A 17,406-nucleotide genomic window follows, 5' to 3' on the forward strand; every position below is an offset into this window, starting at 1 on the left:
TCATCAAGCTTTACACCAGTTAGCATTGACATGCTACGGGCTGCTAACAGCTGATTTCACATGTAAACAATGCAGCCATGGTTACATGTAGGATCTCCAGACAAACACAGGAGAAAAAGTAGTAAAAATATCACTGAAGCCACAAAAAGTTTGGTGTCCATGACCAACAATGAACCAGATAAAGTAAAGAGCCACTCCAAATACAAAGATGACGAAAAAGAGACAAAACAATTACAAGAATCGGACAAAGAAGAGAGAGCTGCTTCAAAAGGCAGCCATAGCCAACAGGTGCCTAGCAACAATTTCATATTCACATTTTTAGTTTCATATTTATATTTTCAATTTTATTTTCATATTTTCAAAAAGCTTGGCTGTTATGAGGTGATCATGTAGTTATTCATTTAACTGGAACTAGCGTGTTTCACGTTAACTGCTAATGCTAATCATAATCCTCATTCTAATCCCTTTTGATGAAACAATTTGGAGCTAAAATACTGTATGTGGTTAACACCATCTATTACGCCTCAGACAGGATCCAGCCACTGCCCTTGAGGGCAGAAGAAATGTTTTCTCAGTTGACTACTTAATTGACTCCATTACAGTTCTTTAGTATGCTCATGGTAACAACACTTTCACTTTTTGGTGGTGGTTTGTAAAAGGAGGTGGAACGCTCCATAATGCGCACAAATGGCAAGCTAGAGCTTAACAGTCCCACATCACTGTGCTGGGGTCTAAGTTTCTGTATTAGATAAAATTAGTGCTGTCAGGCGATTAAAAAAATTAATCTAATTAATTACAGGATTTGTAATTAATTAATCTAATTAATCGCATTTTAATCTCATATCTGCTTAAGGTCCCAAAATAAAGAATTTGAATTCCAGGACATTAAAATTACATTAAAAGACATTTAAAAATAAGTTGGGAATATATACAACACATTTTTAGGTACACTGAGGCATAAGGAACAAATGAAAAAAGTATTATGGTTCTATCTTTACAAAATCTACACAGTCCTGCACCTAAGATAAGCTGATTTGATTTTTAGGACGTTTTTTGCTACTGTTCACATTTTTACTCGATGTGGACTCCATTTTCACTGCAATATGAACTTCTATACTTCTATGAGGTCAAGAGAAACAGGGCTAAAGGCTAAAAACTGTGAGGAACTATGTACAAAACACTTTATTCAAGTCTTGGATCAAAGAAAAGTGAAGTATTTTCAGTTTCACATGCTCTGAACACACAAACTGTTACTGATTGGTGCAGAGCAGCCCCAAGCTGAAACATGACACCAGGAAGATGGAAGCAAATTTTCATATAATTCTTTAGATTTAAATACAAGACCTTTTTCGATAATTCAGGACTTGTTTGATGCAGTAGAGAGTGTAAAATTACCTGTTTTTTACAGAATTGAGCTAGAGCAAACGGTTGATTTTCTGTAGATTTTGTCCTACATGAAAAAAGTGGTGTTCTCGTCAGATTTTCAAATTTCCGACGGTCCGTGAATGTATCACATCTAGCAACATGCTTTGAACCGGGGGGGAAGAGAGAGCGCCGTCAAAGGATAAGTTCAGTTCATACAGCTTTTACATTGTTTATAGAATGAAGTAGAACAAAATACTCACCAAGAAGGCTTTCCTGATCCAAGCAGTGTTTCGGGAGATATTTAGATCCAAAATCGTGCAGCGGACGTCCGTATAATGGGATCCATCTGGGCATAGACAGCGCCGCTCCTTAAAACTGCATTAATCGTCCAAAAACTCGTGTTTTTCACCAATATTCCATCATGGTCGGCTCCCAGATGTCCTCTGCTGCAGTCTGTGTCACTCCAGACAGCGCTGTGCGGCTGTAATGACCTCTGAACTGCAGTTTTAGGAGCGGTGCTGTCTATACCCTGATGAATCCCATTATACGGACGTCTGCTGCACGATTTTGTATCTAAATATCTCCCGAAGCACTCCTTGGATCAGATAAGCCTTCTGGGTGAGTATTTTGTTCTACTTCATTCTATAAACAATGTAAAAGCTGTATGAACCGAACTTATCCTTTAACAGCGCTCTCTTCCCTCGGCTCAAAGCATGTTGCTAGATGTGATACATTCAGGGACCGTCAGAAATTTGAAAATCTGACGAGAACACAACTTTTTTCATGTAGGACAAACGGTTTGTAAATGCTAGACATTTGAAAATGAGTGCGTCTTTGAACGCCTCGCGGGTTTGGGATCCAGATTAATTACGTTAATTTTTATGACGCGTTAATTTGCGGTGTAATTAATTAATCTAATTAACGCGTTAAAATGACAGCCCTAGATAAGATATAAAATATTATACTCCAGTAAACTGGAGGATAGTATAATCTAGAAAAAGATGAACACGTGCCTTTACTTCTGTTTTGTTGGTTTCTCGAGTTGAGGTATAATAACAGACTTAAATTTTTCTTCCCTTCAAAATCTGTCTTTCAGGTTTTGAAGCTGAATGCCTTGGACAAATATCCAGTCCTGTTTATGGCCCATCAAGGCAGGAACGGAGTATTTTATGGGGACATGGTCCATCACATTGGACCGACTGATGGGATCATTCAAGAATTTCTTCTGAAAATGAAGAAACTGCATGAGCACCTATTGAAAAGTAAGACTATGATTATTTATAATAAAACTATCTTATGATATGTTATACTTTGTTGTCCTATAGCGTAGTTGTTGGTGGACTCTGTGTCACGTTAGTGCCCATTAATAATGTGCTTGTCTAGTTTCTCATGCCCTGGTAATGGTCACTGCAGCTTTCTTGAGTATAGCTCAACCAGATTACCTTGTAAAAATCAAAGGGAGATATCGTGAAAACTTTAAGAAGCTTGTCACATGCAATCAGAGCTTATTTTTCAGTTCAATTTTAGCTATTTCATAAGTTGTGTTAAATGAATGCTGGTGATACTACATGTGTCATTAAATACTAAGTCACTTGAATGTTCTCCATACCTGAAACTTCACTATGTCATCCTCTGAATTATGACAGATTATTGCTGCACTGCAACCTATAGTGAATTCAGAAGTCAGTCACTAACACATTTTTTTAAATAATGAAAATGTTTACACATCTCATATTATTTTACTCAAACTGTCTGAAAATTGAAAGTTCTTAAGGTTCTAAGCAAGAAATCAGCCAAGTTTGGTGTTGATTGGAGGAGTGGTTCTCAAGATGAATAAATCAGTGTCAAAAAGTGAGAAAGACAGACCCCTGGCTTTACATCTAGCTCATTGCTACATTGCAACCTCTTTATTTCTAAGCCATTTTAGAGAGAACAACTTTTGCTGTTGCCTGAAACAAAAGATGTCAGGCAAGCATGTTATCTGAGTGGACACCGTGATAATGATACGCCCATACCTGAGTGATGCCAATGCTGTTAATAATCTCAGATCATTTACCATGTGTTCAGACTTACTCCCAGTCAAAATTCAGATGATTAGTATCACAAAAATGTGCAATGGTTCATCTCAGTGTGGTTGCATGATTTTTCATCTCTCTGTCTTATAAACTAAGGATGTAGTATGAGCACACACTGGGATGGATTATCTGTCTCAACAAGTTTAATGTGACTGCAGCTAATAGTTCATGATGCAGAATGCAGGTACAATTAGTTTTTATCCTTAACATAGGAATGAAAATGGTGTGACAGGAGAATATTTACATTTTTTTCTCCATTTTTGCAGGATTGTCTTCCCCAAGTGTCACCAGCCCACCGGCAGCAGTTCCTTGGCCCCCTGAGGACAGCAGCTGTCCAGCAGCTCAGCCTGTGACACTACAGTCAGGAGGAGATGAGGAAGAAATCATCCTGCACCTCATCCCAAATACCTCACCTTCTTCTCTTTCTAACTGTCACCCTACATCCTCTGTCCCCTCTGAACCTTCAACATCCTGCCTGCCAACTGAACTTCCATCCCCCCTCTCCTCTTACCCTCCTCCGTTCCCCCTCTCCTCTCATCATCCACCACTCTCCACCACTTCTGATGATTCCCCAGCCTCCACCTCTTCTCATCCTCTGTTCCCCCTCTCTTCTGATCCTCCCCCAGCCTCCACCTATTCTCTTCCTCCGTTTCCTCTCTCTACTCATTCTCCACAAACCTCCACCTCTTTTCCCCCTTCATTTCCCCTCTCTTCTTATCCTCCACCAACCTCCACCTCTTCTCATCCTCAGTTTCCCCTCTCTACTCATCCTCCACCAGCCTCCACCTCTTCTCATCCTCCGTTTCCCCTCTCTACTAATCCTTCACCAACCTCCACCTCTTCTCATCCTCCATGCCCCCTTCCCTCTCTTCCTCCTCTGGCCTCCACATTGTCTCACCTTCCTTCATCCTCTCCCATGTCTCAGTCCCCCCCATATCCTGTGTCATCTTTGTGCCCTGTCCTCCCACCAAAACAAAGAAAAGCAAAGAAAAAGAAAGGTTAGATATCCCTTTATATTATTATGTAGGCATATAGTTCTTCTCAAATTGCTAGGCTAGCCCCATAAGATTCTTTTTTCTCTATTTTTAGAATGCCTAAGACGTAGGAAGCAGAGGGTGTTTAAGTATGAGGATGTTGTCCAATCGAAGCCTGGTAAATGTAAGTATGTTCTCCTTTGTTATGTTTGGCTTCATTGTGAAATACAATGTAAAAGCAAGGTTCTGGGTTGTATTTATTGGCCACTCTGTAACAATGTGTTGCAAAAGGAAATTAATTTGATATTCAGTTTATGGTTTCTAATACCAAACCATTGTGAAGTTTGAGGAGTATTACAGTCTGAGCAAAGAACATATTTTATAGTCTGGTGCTACAGCAGTGGATACTTCTATATTTTATACTACATGGCAGCAGGGTGAACAGTCTATGGCTGGGTGTCTGCTTTCTTGTAGTATTCAGTTTCTGCACAGACATCTTTACTATCATCATTGATACTCTGTAGCTGGTACCAAAAATGGTCTGTGAAATATCAGTCACCCTCCAGTCCTGGGCTTACATATAGTATGTCATGTTTACTGAGGGCTAAATTTATATTGAAGTCATATTTTTAAAAAGATTCTCCTTTATGCTGTGATGTCTATGTTCTTGAGAAATTATTTGAATAGATAAAGAATTTCTACATAATACTTAGCTACTTAAAAGTGCACATATGTGTTATGGCTCTGTCTATGAAAGAAAACACCTTTCTCTTAACAAATTGCACCCTTTTTCTTATTGCTTGCCTTCCAGGGCAGAGAAGAAGTGAAAGTGGGGTGGGCACCATGCTCACAATGGTAAGTGCTCCGTAAGCGACCATGAACCGGTATGTTGAACTATCGACAAAAGATTTATGCTGTGATCCAGTGGTTGCTATCTCATTTGAAATTCACTACTAGAGCTTAATTATTAATGTGAAAGACAGGTTTACTAAGGAAATTATAGACATGAAATTTCTTGATATGTCAGAAGAAATTTTAGCCTCTGATCTTTATTTCCTGTGTTTATGTCTCTGTCTTTCCTATCCTGGCAGCGGCAAGACATGGGATGACACATGGGAACCGGCCGATCAGTTTAAGTTGTAAAAAAGTTCCACATTTAATGTTTTGTTCAGTTCAATTTGTATACTTTGTTCACTAATATGTTCACTTCATGAGGTAAATCTTAGTTTCAGCTATGGTAATTTATCCAGTTATTAGCAGCCTATTACACTTTATGCACAGCAATTTAACACAACAATGTTTTCACAGTGTGTGGCCCTGTTATGAGTTGTTGGATTATTAAATGTTGTTTTGGTGTCATAATGTTTTGTTGTTTTGTTTGCAAACAGTAAATATTTTGAAGGTGTCCAAGTTTGGGGCTCTGGGGGTTGTAACACTCAATAGTCATCTGACTGCCAAAAGTCAAGCTTTGGGGTGACCTGAGGAGCCGATGACTGCCTTCAATCATCTTGAACTCATGACAAGAGAAAGAACACAACATTAAGTGGCTATCATGGTCTTAGTGCACTTTATTAATCATGATCATTCCCTGAGCCTGGCTTGTAAATCAGCATGTACCTTCACACCCTGAAGTATCTTAACAATTATCCAACATTTACTGCATTAAATGTTTAGCCTTTTACTTGTTTGGCAGTTTGGCACTGAAATCCACAAAAACGAAGGAGAACATGGTGAACTTCAGGGGGACCAGTGCTAAGCCACCCCCTACATCAACGGCAAGTGTATGGAGAGGGTTCACACAGTCAGGTTCATGTGAATCCAGATCTGGAAAGACTTCTCCTGGACAGACAACATCTCATCATTCATTAAGACTCATAGGCTACATTTCCTGAGTCTACAGGAAGAACAATCTGGACAGGAGGCTGCTGGCCTCCTACCGCTCGTGCACAGAGAGCCTGCTGACATACTGCATCATCACCTGGTACAGGAGCTGCACTCAGGCAGACAGAGCGAGGCCTCAGAAGACTGTGGAAACAGCCCTGAAGATCATCGGCCCCTCAAAGGACATATACACTTCCAACTTTGTTGTACACTAAGCACACTGAGAGTGACAATAAAGAGCATTCTATTCTATTCCAGCTGGATAGTCTCAACTATGTGAAAGTGTAGGCAGCTTAAGTTAAGAAAAGTATCTCTTAATGAACATAAATACAATATATAGCAAAATAGCATCATAGTTCTGTCATCAGATCACATTACAGATTTTTTTTTTTTGATTGGGAAGAAATAAATAGATAAATATATAAAAAGTTCAAGTTCAGTACAAACTGGACGGCATGGTGGTGCAGCAGGTAGTGCATGTGCCTCACAGCAAGAGGGTTGCTGATTCAATCCCTGGGTCAGGCAGGACTCTTTTATGTAAAGTTTGCATGCTCTTCCTGTTCATGCATGGGTTCTCTCTGAGTACTCAGACTTTCTCCCACAGACCAATACATGCTCATTTGGTTAATTAGTGACTCCAAATTGCCCTTAGGTGAGTCTGAAAGAAAATGGTTGTATGTCTCCCTATGTTGCCCAGCAATTGGCTGGCAACTGGTTCAGGGTGTACCCTAGTCTCACCCGATGACAGCTCAGATAGGCTCCAGCCCCCTGCGACCCCAAAAAAGGATAAGCAGTCTAGAACATGAATGAATAAAAATGAACTTTAATGTTATTCTACAGGTGCTTGGCCATCGATCTCTGACTGATCCGTCAGCAAATAATCAAAAAGAAGAGACCACAGCTCTGTAAAACACCTCTGATTGCCTCTCAATACAACACTAATTCTGAATGAAGGAGAACCCTGACCATCTCTGCATATCACTGACATTTGAAAGTAAATCTTTTATCGAGTTAATCAGAAATCAGAAGACACTTGGTCCATAACAGTAGCTTGTCACATGGATTAAGCTGTGAGTGTGTAAGTGTTAAATGTCTAGATGGCAGGCCGACCACAAAAAGCCTGGGTCCCTTTAAAATTCAACCTGCAAGAAAGATATTACTTAGTTCTTGAGAGATTATACCTCAAAACCTTTTAATCAGTTTACATTGCCAGAGGTACTGATAGTAGCTACCAACCTCCAGACACTTTTCACAAAGATCTGGGGTGTGATCTTTTTTGGTATGTAAGGAGTGTAAAAAAGACAATGAAGTGTTTTAAACACTGTCTATCTCAATCTAAGGCTGTCTCATTTTGGTCAGTACATAATTACAAAATAAATGCAAAAAAAAAAGTAAAAAAAAAAAAAAAAAAAAAAAAAAGAGCTTAAAGTCTAATTTTATCAGTTGACTGTCAAGTCCCTTTCCGAACCCACTCATCTGCCGGCCTGCAGCCCTGAAATCTGAAAATTCAAAAATTGTCTGATATCTAAACCACATACATCGTTGGAAAGGTCTTGAAGTGGAGAGTAACATATGTCAGTATGAAGGCTCTACATGCTTCCTGCTTTGAAATACAAGCCCCTGACTGCTGACTTCTGAGGATATTCAAATGGTTATAACTCATCAACAGAAAGGGGTACAGACATGGTACAAAGTGTTATGGAAACCTCTTGAGCCCTGCTATCACATGGATATAATCAACAGATAAGGGCACAATAAAAAAGGGTTAAATTAAAGTTCTCCTATTAAGAAATTTGATATGTGAAATCTGATTATATACATTGGTTTATCATCATCATATATGTCCGAGTGTACTACTTTTTCCAGTTTTAACAACTGCCACTTTTTGATAATCAAACACTAATATTTCATAAAGAAAAAAAACTACAACTCCCGCCAACCGCGCCATATTGCTTCATGCAAATCAATCCAAAGGTTGTAGTTCTAAATTTGAAGGGAGCATAGGGCCACCTTTAAAGTTCTTTCTTGATAATGTATTTAAAAAACTTGTTAGCCTAATTACTTACAGAAAAACCACTTGAGTGTTTTTATTTAAAAAAAACTTTAATATGCTGTTCTATTGTTAATAATTTTTTTAATTTTCTAAAAATGTGAAACGGTCCTTTTACCACTTCCGGTTTCCGAAGTATGAAATGCACTTTCTGTTCTATAAATGTAGATACAGGGATTTATAAATTTAGGCCCATTGTCCACATTTTTTTGGATCGATGTGTAATTTCATTGCTTCCAATATTGAAAAAGATCTTAGGTTGCTCTGGAGGGATGTATTGTTTTGTTTCAATGATTTCAATAGGACCAAGGCTTAACACAGTGAAGCATTTATTTTTAATATTATCATTCTTTTAGCACAATTTTACATTTTTATTAGAACACCAAAGCCTGCTAAGCAATGACATTTTCAAGGATTATCCAAGTTTTTATGAATTCACAAAGCCAAGTTTGCAAAAATAGTCTTTATTATCAAGAAGAAGCAAAACAAAATAAATGATGCAAATTGGTAAGTCACATCACAGCTGAAGACAACAAGACAACCAGACTGATGAAGTACTCAGAATCACAGCAAAAAATATGTCCTAAAGATTTTCAATAAAATCATACATAAAAATTGCATGAGGTTGAAATTTTGAATAATAAAATGCAAAACATTCAAACCTGCTAAAAAACATTCAGTGAAAATGAAAAATCCACAAACCAGCATCAGGTTGTGTTAGCTCCAAGTGCTCAGCTATATTCCACCGTGCTGCCGCAGCACCAAATTCCATCCAACTGAATTCCTGTATATTGTTGCTTTGATTGTAATGTCCATATGAAATGATACATGGATCTTTTAAGCATCTGATTTAGGTGAATAAGTTAAAAGCACTGAAGGCCCTTTGATTAGGCTTCCACAGTGCATCATCTGAACCTTCAGAATCACTATCAGAGTAATCAGCCTGATCATCTTGCAGGAAGTCGATGTCCTCTGCTCCAGACAAAACTTGCAGGTAGCAGCGTCTTGCATGAGTCATCATCTCTCTGATCTTCTGCTGCTTTTTTCCAATGACACTGTGCAGACCCTGTAACTCATCTTCATTTAGGTTCCATGGTGAATCTTAAATTAACATTAAGAGTTAAAAACAGTTTTAGTAATGTTATCAGCAGACTTTGATTTGCACATTCATGCAATGTGAAATTCAAATACATACTTTGAATCACTGCTCCAGAAACCAAGCAGGACTGTCCCTTTAGAGATTTACCACGAGCTGAAAGAGATTTCCAATGGTGGTTCATCTCCATGACAAGAATTTTTTTCTCCTCCTGAAGTCTCCTTACTGCCATGACAATGTCAAAGGCTTTTCTCTTGGTCCTGAGATCAACATAGGCTGTAAACATTAAGGGTAAAAGGGTATGGAAGTATAACTGTGCCATCAGGATTTGAACATGAATTTCTCACACTGAATTTTTTCAGCATCGAAATTGGACTTTGAATATTAAAAAACATCGAATTTCAAGCGCTGATTGGTTATTCTCCTCCTTTTATATTTGTCCATGTTGAAATAAATTCAGTGTAAAAAAATTCAACATCTCAAAAAATCCAGTCGAAAAAAAATCAGTGTTAAAAAGAATTCAACATAAAAAAATATCTATGTCTCGAGAAATTCGGTGCCAGAAAATTCAGTGTCAGGAAATTCAGTGTCAAAAATAATCCAGTCTCAACATCCGGGTAACCAAGGAGAAGCAATCGATCCCTTGGTCAAGTCGTACAACGCTCAGCCAATCAGGTTACGCTCCACTGGTCATTTGACACCATGACAGGTCACCAAGGGTCAATTCGTTTTGCAAAGCAGAAGAGGTACCGTGAGAAGAGGAGCAGCGAACAGAAGGAGAAAAATACGTAGGAAGAGAACAAAAGAAGTTAAAAAAAAAAACATACAAACAAACGAGACAAGAAGAAACCGGCTACTCAGCCATGTCGAGCAACGGAAGAGATATCGCTTCGGTGAGTATTACTGACATTAAAAGGCAACTCCGGTTTTTTGACACCTGGACCTTATTTAGCATGTCCACGACTCAATGCGAACTGGTGGTTCGCTTGTGGACAGTGTTCGCCTATGGCAACAGAAGAGGAGCGTGTTTGTGATAACGATGGATAGCGATGGATGACAAAATATAGCCGAAATGAGCGATTTTGCAGAGATTATGTGCCGCGCCGAAGCTCCCTTGCCATGGCCTCCGCGAAGTGCGGCTAAAATCGGTTGGATCTAAATAACTTCTGAAGGACTCCGAGCTGCACGATGTTTGTCTGAATGAGTATAGAGCATGCAAACACCTATAAATAAGGTCCAGGTGTCAAAAAACCCGAGTTGCTCTTTAAACACCGACATTTAAACTGTGATACACGGTTGCAGTATAACGTAATTTACATTAGTCAGTTTTCTTTTGGCCGCCGCCCTTGGGTGCATGGGGGTGGGGGAACAGCGGGCATATCTCCACGGACCTACCTGCTTTACGCAGCAGTCTGGTTGTGCACCGCTGTGAAGTTAGTTTTGCGTTGGGTCTTCGACGGTTAAGCAGTTGTATGGATATAAGGACCAACAGGTGCCTGGGAAGATCCAACCTGAAACGAACTTCACCGAGGTGGGACATGACAGCCGTAAATGATTAATATTGTCCTGCAGAGGCCCAGATTCGCCTTTCATCCGGTGAATTTTAGATTGATTTTGTGATACAATAGTTTAACATTCATTTTATATACCACTTTAGGGTTGCGCATGAGAAAGGACTCTTTCACGCAGATACCTGCTAGTTATAAATGTAGAGAGTGAGGATCAGAAGGTCACTGTCGAGTTGTTGTGTAATAATTGTCAATAGCCATCTAATTTTAAACTGTTCAAGTATCTGAAGCAATTACTATTACAAGTTGCACTCTCTAAATAGTAGAACTTATCATGGGTCTGCTTTTCTATGGGTAATTTTTTTAATTTAATTTTTTCTCTCCTAGGAGCAACTGCTTAATCATCTTTTGGAAAGGCTTCACTCTCGATTGGAGAATATTCTGGGACGTATGCCTCTGGACCTAGACTTCTTGGAGTTTACTTGCACACAAGAACTTGTGTTTTTGAATGCTTTGTCAGGTCAATTGACTGTTTGTCCAGCTATTTTAAACGAACTGACACAGCTTCACAGTCTCATCAATTTAGAAAAGGAGGAAAGAGAGCAACATACTGACATACAAACATTTATATCCGGGAAGAGTGTTCATAACCAACGGTATGTTCAGTAATAGTGATACCAGATGCTAGGTTGCCACCTCTTTCATACTGTGCTGTGGTAGTATGTTGGCAGACAACTACTTACTGGGGAACTTTCATGTACAATTTTTTTTCACATATGCATAGGCTGTATTGACATGCAGTATGTATGAAACAAGTTCTAAATCTTAAGTGGGTTGTGCAAAAATACAAAATAAAGAAATTCATTGTTTGAAATATATTTGATATTTTAACATTTATTTTTTGTGCATCCATTGGGGATAAAAATATTTTAAACAAATTAAACAGATAATTAGAAACACTTTTTTGATTATTTTTTAAAAATGTATTTACATTTTCCAGAATTGAGCGGCTGTGGAGAGACCTGTGGACAGCTGTAACCTGCATCTACTATGATGTTCTCCACTACCTTGAAGAAGAGGGCTTCCTCAGCATCACCAATGAAATGCACCTCTTCTGCTGCCACTTTGTGTTCCTCCCACGCCTGCAGGATGACCTCGATACTTTTCACAGTGGCTGGGACAACCATTCACTAAGAACAGAGGGCCACATGACTCCTAACCAGCTGTGGGAACTTGGTCGCACACATAATCCAGTTCCGGGACCAGACAGCATAGAGGTTATGCATATGTGTAATTAGAACAAATCATTTAATTAAAGATATTGAATCAGATCTGCTAAAAGCACAAAATATTTTGAAGTGTGTCCACTTTTACTTTATACAATCTAAAATGCTTTCTATTTGTAGGGCATGGATATCCCCAACATTGACTGGGAAGAAAGTGGACTTCCTTGTGATGATCACTTGAGTGTCATTGTTCCACACACTGCATGCCCACTGACTGATGAACAACTGACATCTTTGAGAGATGCAATCAACCCAAGAGCTGCATCCCAGTCTTTGGGCTGTGATATCTACATATCTGCAGTTCAATTTTGTGAGCAATTTCAAGATACCTAAATAAAATGATCAGGAAGACTTGTTTTGTGTTGAACCTTTAATGTACTGTCAGATCAATCTGAACAAGCTTGAAAACATAGATATAGTTCTCTTTCCTTTATCTCAGACATGTAGATTTTTCACCTACCTTGACATGTTTCGGCGGAAACTTCCGCCTTCCTCAGAAATGTCACCAGATGATAGGTGTGACGTGTTAAATCTGCTGGTGTTACCCTCCTGTCAAATTTTCTGACAGGAGGGTCACGCGTCCCGCTGTCTGTTCTCCTGTGCAGGACGCTGCTCCAGGTGTGTGAGAGCATGTATGCCCCCACCTCCCTGTTCATCATCCCTGGGCCCTGTTTCCTGATCTCAATGGCTTCCCTATTCGTAATTCAGGAAACAGGAAACGGGACCCAGGGACGATGCACAGGGAGGTGGGGGCATATATGCTCTCACACACCTGGAGCAGCGTCCTGCTCAGGGGAATGGACAGCGTGACCCCGTCAGAAAAATTAACAGGAGAGTCACACCTCCATAACACCAGCTGATTTAACACGTCATATCTATCATCTGTTGACACTTCTGAGGAAGGCGGAAGTTTCCGCCGAAACATGTCAAGGTACGTGAAGAATCTACATGTCTGAGATAAAAGAAAGAGAACTATATCTGTACAACTTAAAGACATAATGAACACCTAAGCTTGAAAACAACATTTAACTTCAGCCACTATGTCTGATAAGCATAAACTGAGGCCCAGATGTAGCTCACACAAGACCAAATCCAGTATGACAAGTGCAAATACAGGCCAGGATGTCATTTTTGAAAGATGGGTAGTCCTTATAATGCCCTGGAATGCGCAAGGTCTCAAAACAGGTAGATGATGTGGGGTATCTGCCCCCAATGATTTCCACAGAGAGACTCTGTGGTACGACCTCCCATCCGGTCCAGAATTTCACCAAGTTGGTGAGTTCAGCTGGTGTTGCTACGAAGTAGATTCAAATGGGTGATGATTAGTCATTAGAATAAATAGCCAACTATTGCACAAACAGCTTAACTTAACAGAAGATTAGACAAACTCCTAAGACGAGTAAACTTACCATTGGTTATGAACTGTCGCAGATAGCCTGACATGCGGCACTTAGTTTCGATGGAACAGTCTTCATCATCACTGTCATCCTCACGAGGCCATGTGATTCGCTGAAGAAGTACCTATGTTGAAAAAAAGAAAATAGAATGACTAAGACAATAATTTTGATTCTTAAATCAATACTCATTACACTCTTTGGTCAAACATAACTGGTTGATACCAATGATGTCAATTGTAAGTAATGTATAGGAATACATCAGTAACAAGAACAAGACAAAAATGGACAGTAATGGATGCCTACAAGGTATAAAAAACATTTTCTACAGCACTAAAAGATAATATTAAAATAAATTCAACCTCCGCGCAGACATTTCCTGCCACATCTTTAGGAAAGAGTAGGGCCACTGTGTCAGGTCTTTTGGTCATCAGTGTCCACAATGGTGTCTCTTTAAGACCTCGTCTCAGCTGTTTTATTTGCCGTGTCACACGTCCTATTACCTGTTAAAAGTAAAAAGAGAGTAAGAACAGAAACCATCAGGAAAAAGTGCAGTATTTTTTATTTTTTTATTTTACCAAAAAGTAACTCAAAAGACTCAAAAACAAATGTACAGTCTGTTTGGATAGACATTTATCAAACTAAGTTTCACTCACAGCATGGATCAACAGCTTCTCAAAAAGCCACCTCCTGTTGTTCTCAGTTAGGGAAGGGAGGTCCCATGCAAAGGCCAAGTCCTGGATGCTTTGTTTATCTTTATCAGACAGTATGGATCCCCCTTCAAGCTTTAAGACAATAAGGGATGTAAAATATCTCGTCAAGGACAATGGATACCAGAGATGGCAGTTAGTGATGGCATGTTGTGGGCTGATACAAATACTCTGCTGATATTAACACACATTCCTAATGGATACACAATAAAAGGGATATACGGATTCATTTTGGTGTTGGGAGTATATATTTGTATACATATGTGTTTTTGTTTTTTATAGGGCAGTTACTTTAGTGCATTAATTAGATTAATTACACCACAAATTAGTGCGTCATAAAAATGTATCGCAATTAATCATAGCACACAAACATTTTAATATTGGCCAGCAGGAGGACTCGTACATGGCAGTGGCACGTCACTTCACACATGCGTCTCTAGTCAAACAAAACAAAGCCCAGGTGACAACAGGAATGGCATATTTAAGACTTAGTCTTGTTTTATTATTGAATTGGTTTATCTATATTTTTACTACATTCTTTAATAATGCATCAGGCCTAACTGGTTTGCTGGATGTCCTCAACCTTTTTCTTATTTTGAATTTGATTTATGAAACACACTGAAAGTGAAATTTGAGTTGCCTGATTGAGCTAAGAATTTTCTGGACAAGTTGCCCTGACTTTTGTTTTATTTAATCACCAATAAAAATGTGGATTTATAAATCTTCACTTCTTAGTGTATTCATTTGATTAGTCATGCACAAAAATTTTATAATATCCTAGAATTCAAATTCTTTATTAGGGTACTTTAAGCAGATATGAGATTAAAATGTGATTAATTAGATTTATTAATAATAAATCCGCTAATTAATTAGATTATTTTTTTTAATCGTCTGACAGCACTAGTTTTTATATATGTTTATATGTGTATCCACAAAATGAAGAGTTTTATGCTCTACTGTTAAGTGTCTTGGGATAACACTTGTTATGAATTGGCGCTATACAAATAAAGATTGATCAAATAAAAAGGTATCCACATTGTACAACGTATTACCGAAAGACAGAAAACTGTTTTTTAATTAAACATACAAGCCTAATTGTTTCCCTGATGTCCAGGTCTGGACAGTCCTCCAATGTAACGGTGGCAGTGTCAGGACTCCCACCAAGCAGAATATGTACAAAAGCAGGGCTGAGTCCCTGAAGACTTGGGGTGCGTCTCAATGCGTTAACTTCGTGCTTCCTCCGTCCTATCTCCTCCACGACACCGGAAGTACTTTCCCAGTCGCCATTTTGAAGACTGTCCCAAAGCGATAATTGCGCTCAGAGGAGAGAGGAGAGAGGAGAGAGGAGACTGATCGGAGGAGCTATGATCGACGAGACACGAGAGCCGGCTTTGCGGAAGTCTTTTCACTGACCGACACGCCCCCATATGGAATATCACTCTCTGATTGGACGCTGCAGCAGCTCAGACTTCACATGAAACTTCACAAACACAACGGAGTTTAATGAGAGAAAAGACGAGCTGAAGACGGGCACAGAGGATCGTTCAGAAACTGATCATAAATCTGGTATTAAAGGGTTTGCTGTGAGTTTAGATCACAAAACACTGAACACAACCATCATCAAATCAATATAATCAGAGGATTAATACAAAAAACTGACTGATCAATAATATCTTCCTGAGACACAATAAGGTGGGTCATATTGATAGTAATATAACCCACTTTATCTGATCGTGAACTCTGAAGCTTCAGAGTTCACGATCAGATGGGCTCAAGATAAAGGATAAATAATTCATAAATAATCTCACAATTACGCATTTTACCGGAAAAGTGATCCGTGAGCTTCTAAACAGCACACAGAATAAACAGAGAGCAAGTTTTCTTTATGGTTACGTGTGTGTTTAACTGGTTAAAAGAACAGACAAATCTCTGTTACTGTTTCTGTTTGATCAGAGTTATTACAGCGCACGTGCCCAGACGCACAAACAGCTGTTAGAGCTGACTGACAGATGATCCAGAGGTGATCAGCTGATGCCGTCATCACTGAAACTCGTCGCTTCATGTGACGCTCCGAAGGAGAGGATGTCCCATTGCTCTATAAAACGAATCTCCTCCGTTCCTCTCTCCTCTCTTTATTTCCTCGCGTCTCTCCCATGCATCTCTGGTGGGAGGGACTAAGACGCAAGAGAACGACGCAAGTGGAGGAGGGAAGGATGGAACTTTGGAGCTTTGAGACGCACCCATGGTCCTCCATGAAGAAAGGAGTGGCCTATCATTCTCCCCGCCATCATGAACATCTCACTCTCCACTAGAAAGTGAGAAGCTGAGGGGACTAAATGCCCAGGCTCCCCCTCAAAAAGACGTGTAAGCTTTTTACCTGCTGTTAAGACATAAAAAACATTAATCACGAACAATAAGAAGAAATAGGCCTTGTAGTATATTGGATTACCAGAAGTGCTATACTAAGTTTGGTCCATAGGTGGCACTGTAGCTTTGTGGAGACCACAGAATAAATGTGGCGATACACTGAAATGAACATGGCTCTGTCCGCATTTGTGTTTCCCCTGGGTGTGTATGAGAGTGATTCCTCAGAAACTGCATTTTATTTTGGTGATAGTCTGGCCAACATTAAGAGGAGCTTTTAGAAATTTGACAATGCTGAAAATGCTAAAAAAAAAATACATACCAAAATTTTTGCAAAACCCTGACTTCAGTTTTTCTATGCATGTTGAGAAGAAAAAATGGGTTACGCCCTCTCCAATAGCAGTATCTCCTGTAAAACAATGTCAATTTTGGTAGCAAAAGCACAAGGTAAATAAGTGAGTTAGATTTTGACAATTGTAGCTTTTAACTGAAGCTACCTTCAAGTTTGCAATTGAGGGGTCGTCCCCATTCCACATTAGGCCGCTTGTAGAAGGAGATCAGTGCCATGTCCTGTTCTTCAAGGCTTTTTCTGATGTCCATGCTGAGAAGTAAGGGACTCTCTGTATCATGATTACGCAGAGAACTGCCAGCACACTGAGAAATGGCCTTGCTGGGGTCAGTGATGGTTAACCAGTCTAATATG

At 39.3% G+C, this 17,406-nt stretch overlaps 2 protein-coding genes across 3 annotated transcripts; one reads left to right on the top strand and one right to left on the bottom strand.

Annotated features, from left to right (window-relative positions):
- The first annotated feature begins 1,964 nt into the window (after positions 1–1,964).
- Positions 1,965–5,726, top strand: LOC141786318 (uncharacterized). 2 transcript variants are annotated; one of them, XM_074665047.1, is made up of 6 exons: positions 1,965–1,983; positions 2,462–2,627; positions 3,707–4,438; positions 4,530–4,598; positions 5,226–5,269; positions 5,506–5,726. In XM_074665047.1, exons 2-6 carry the CDS (start codon positions 2,504–2,506, stop codon positions 5,521–5,523), a joined length of 987 nt encoding a protein of 328 aa, XP_074521148.1. In that variant the 5' UTR covers positions 1,965–1,983; positions 2,462–2,503; the 3' UTR covers positions 5,524–5,726. The 2 variants fall into 2 exon arrangements, with proteins under 2 accessions (XP_074521148.1, XP_074521147.1); XM_074665046.1 differs by lacking the exon at positions 1,965–1,983 and adding an exon at positions 2,040–2,162.
- A 7,585-nt stretch (positions 5,727–13,311) lies between these two features.
- On the bottom strand, positions 13,312–17,325 carry LOC141786291 (uncharacterized). Its single transcript, XM_074665031.1, has 5 exons — positions 17,201–17,325; positions 14,286–14,414; positions 13,992–14,132; positions 13,645–13,756; positions 13,312–13,529 (listed from the first exon to the last, which is right to left on the bottom strand). The coding sequence occupies exons 1-5, from the start codon at positions 17,237–17,239 to the stop codon at positions 13,312–13,314; spliced, it is 639 nt and encodes a 212-aa protein (XP_074521132.1). The 5' UTR covers positions 17,240–17,325.
- Positions 17,326–17,406: the final 81 nt, after the last annotated feature.

The sequence above is a fragment of the Halichoeres trimaculatus genome, unplaced genomic scaffold (assembly GCF_033239565.1).
Source record: "Halichoeres trimaculatus isolate MK-OKI-2021-1 unplaced genomic scaffold, fHalTri1.1 fHalTri1_scaffold_25, whole genome shotgun sequence".
NCBI classification, from domain to species: domain Eukaryota; kingdom Metazoa; phylum Chordata; class Actinopteri; order Labriformes; family Labridae; genus Halichoeres; species Halichoeres trimaculatus.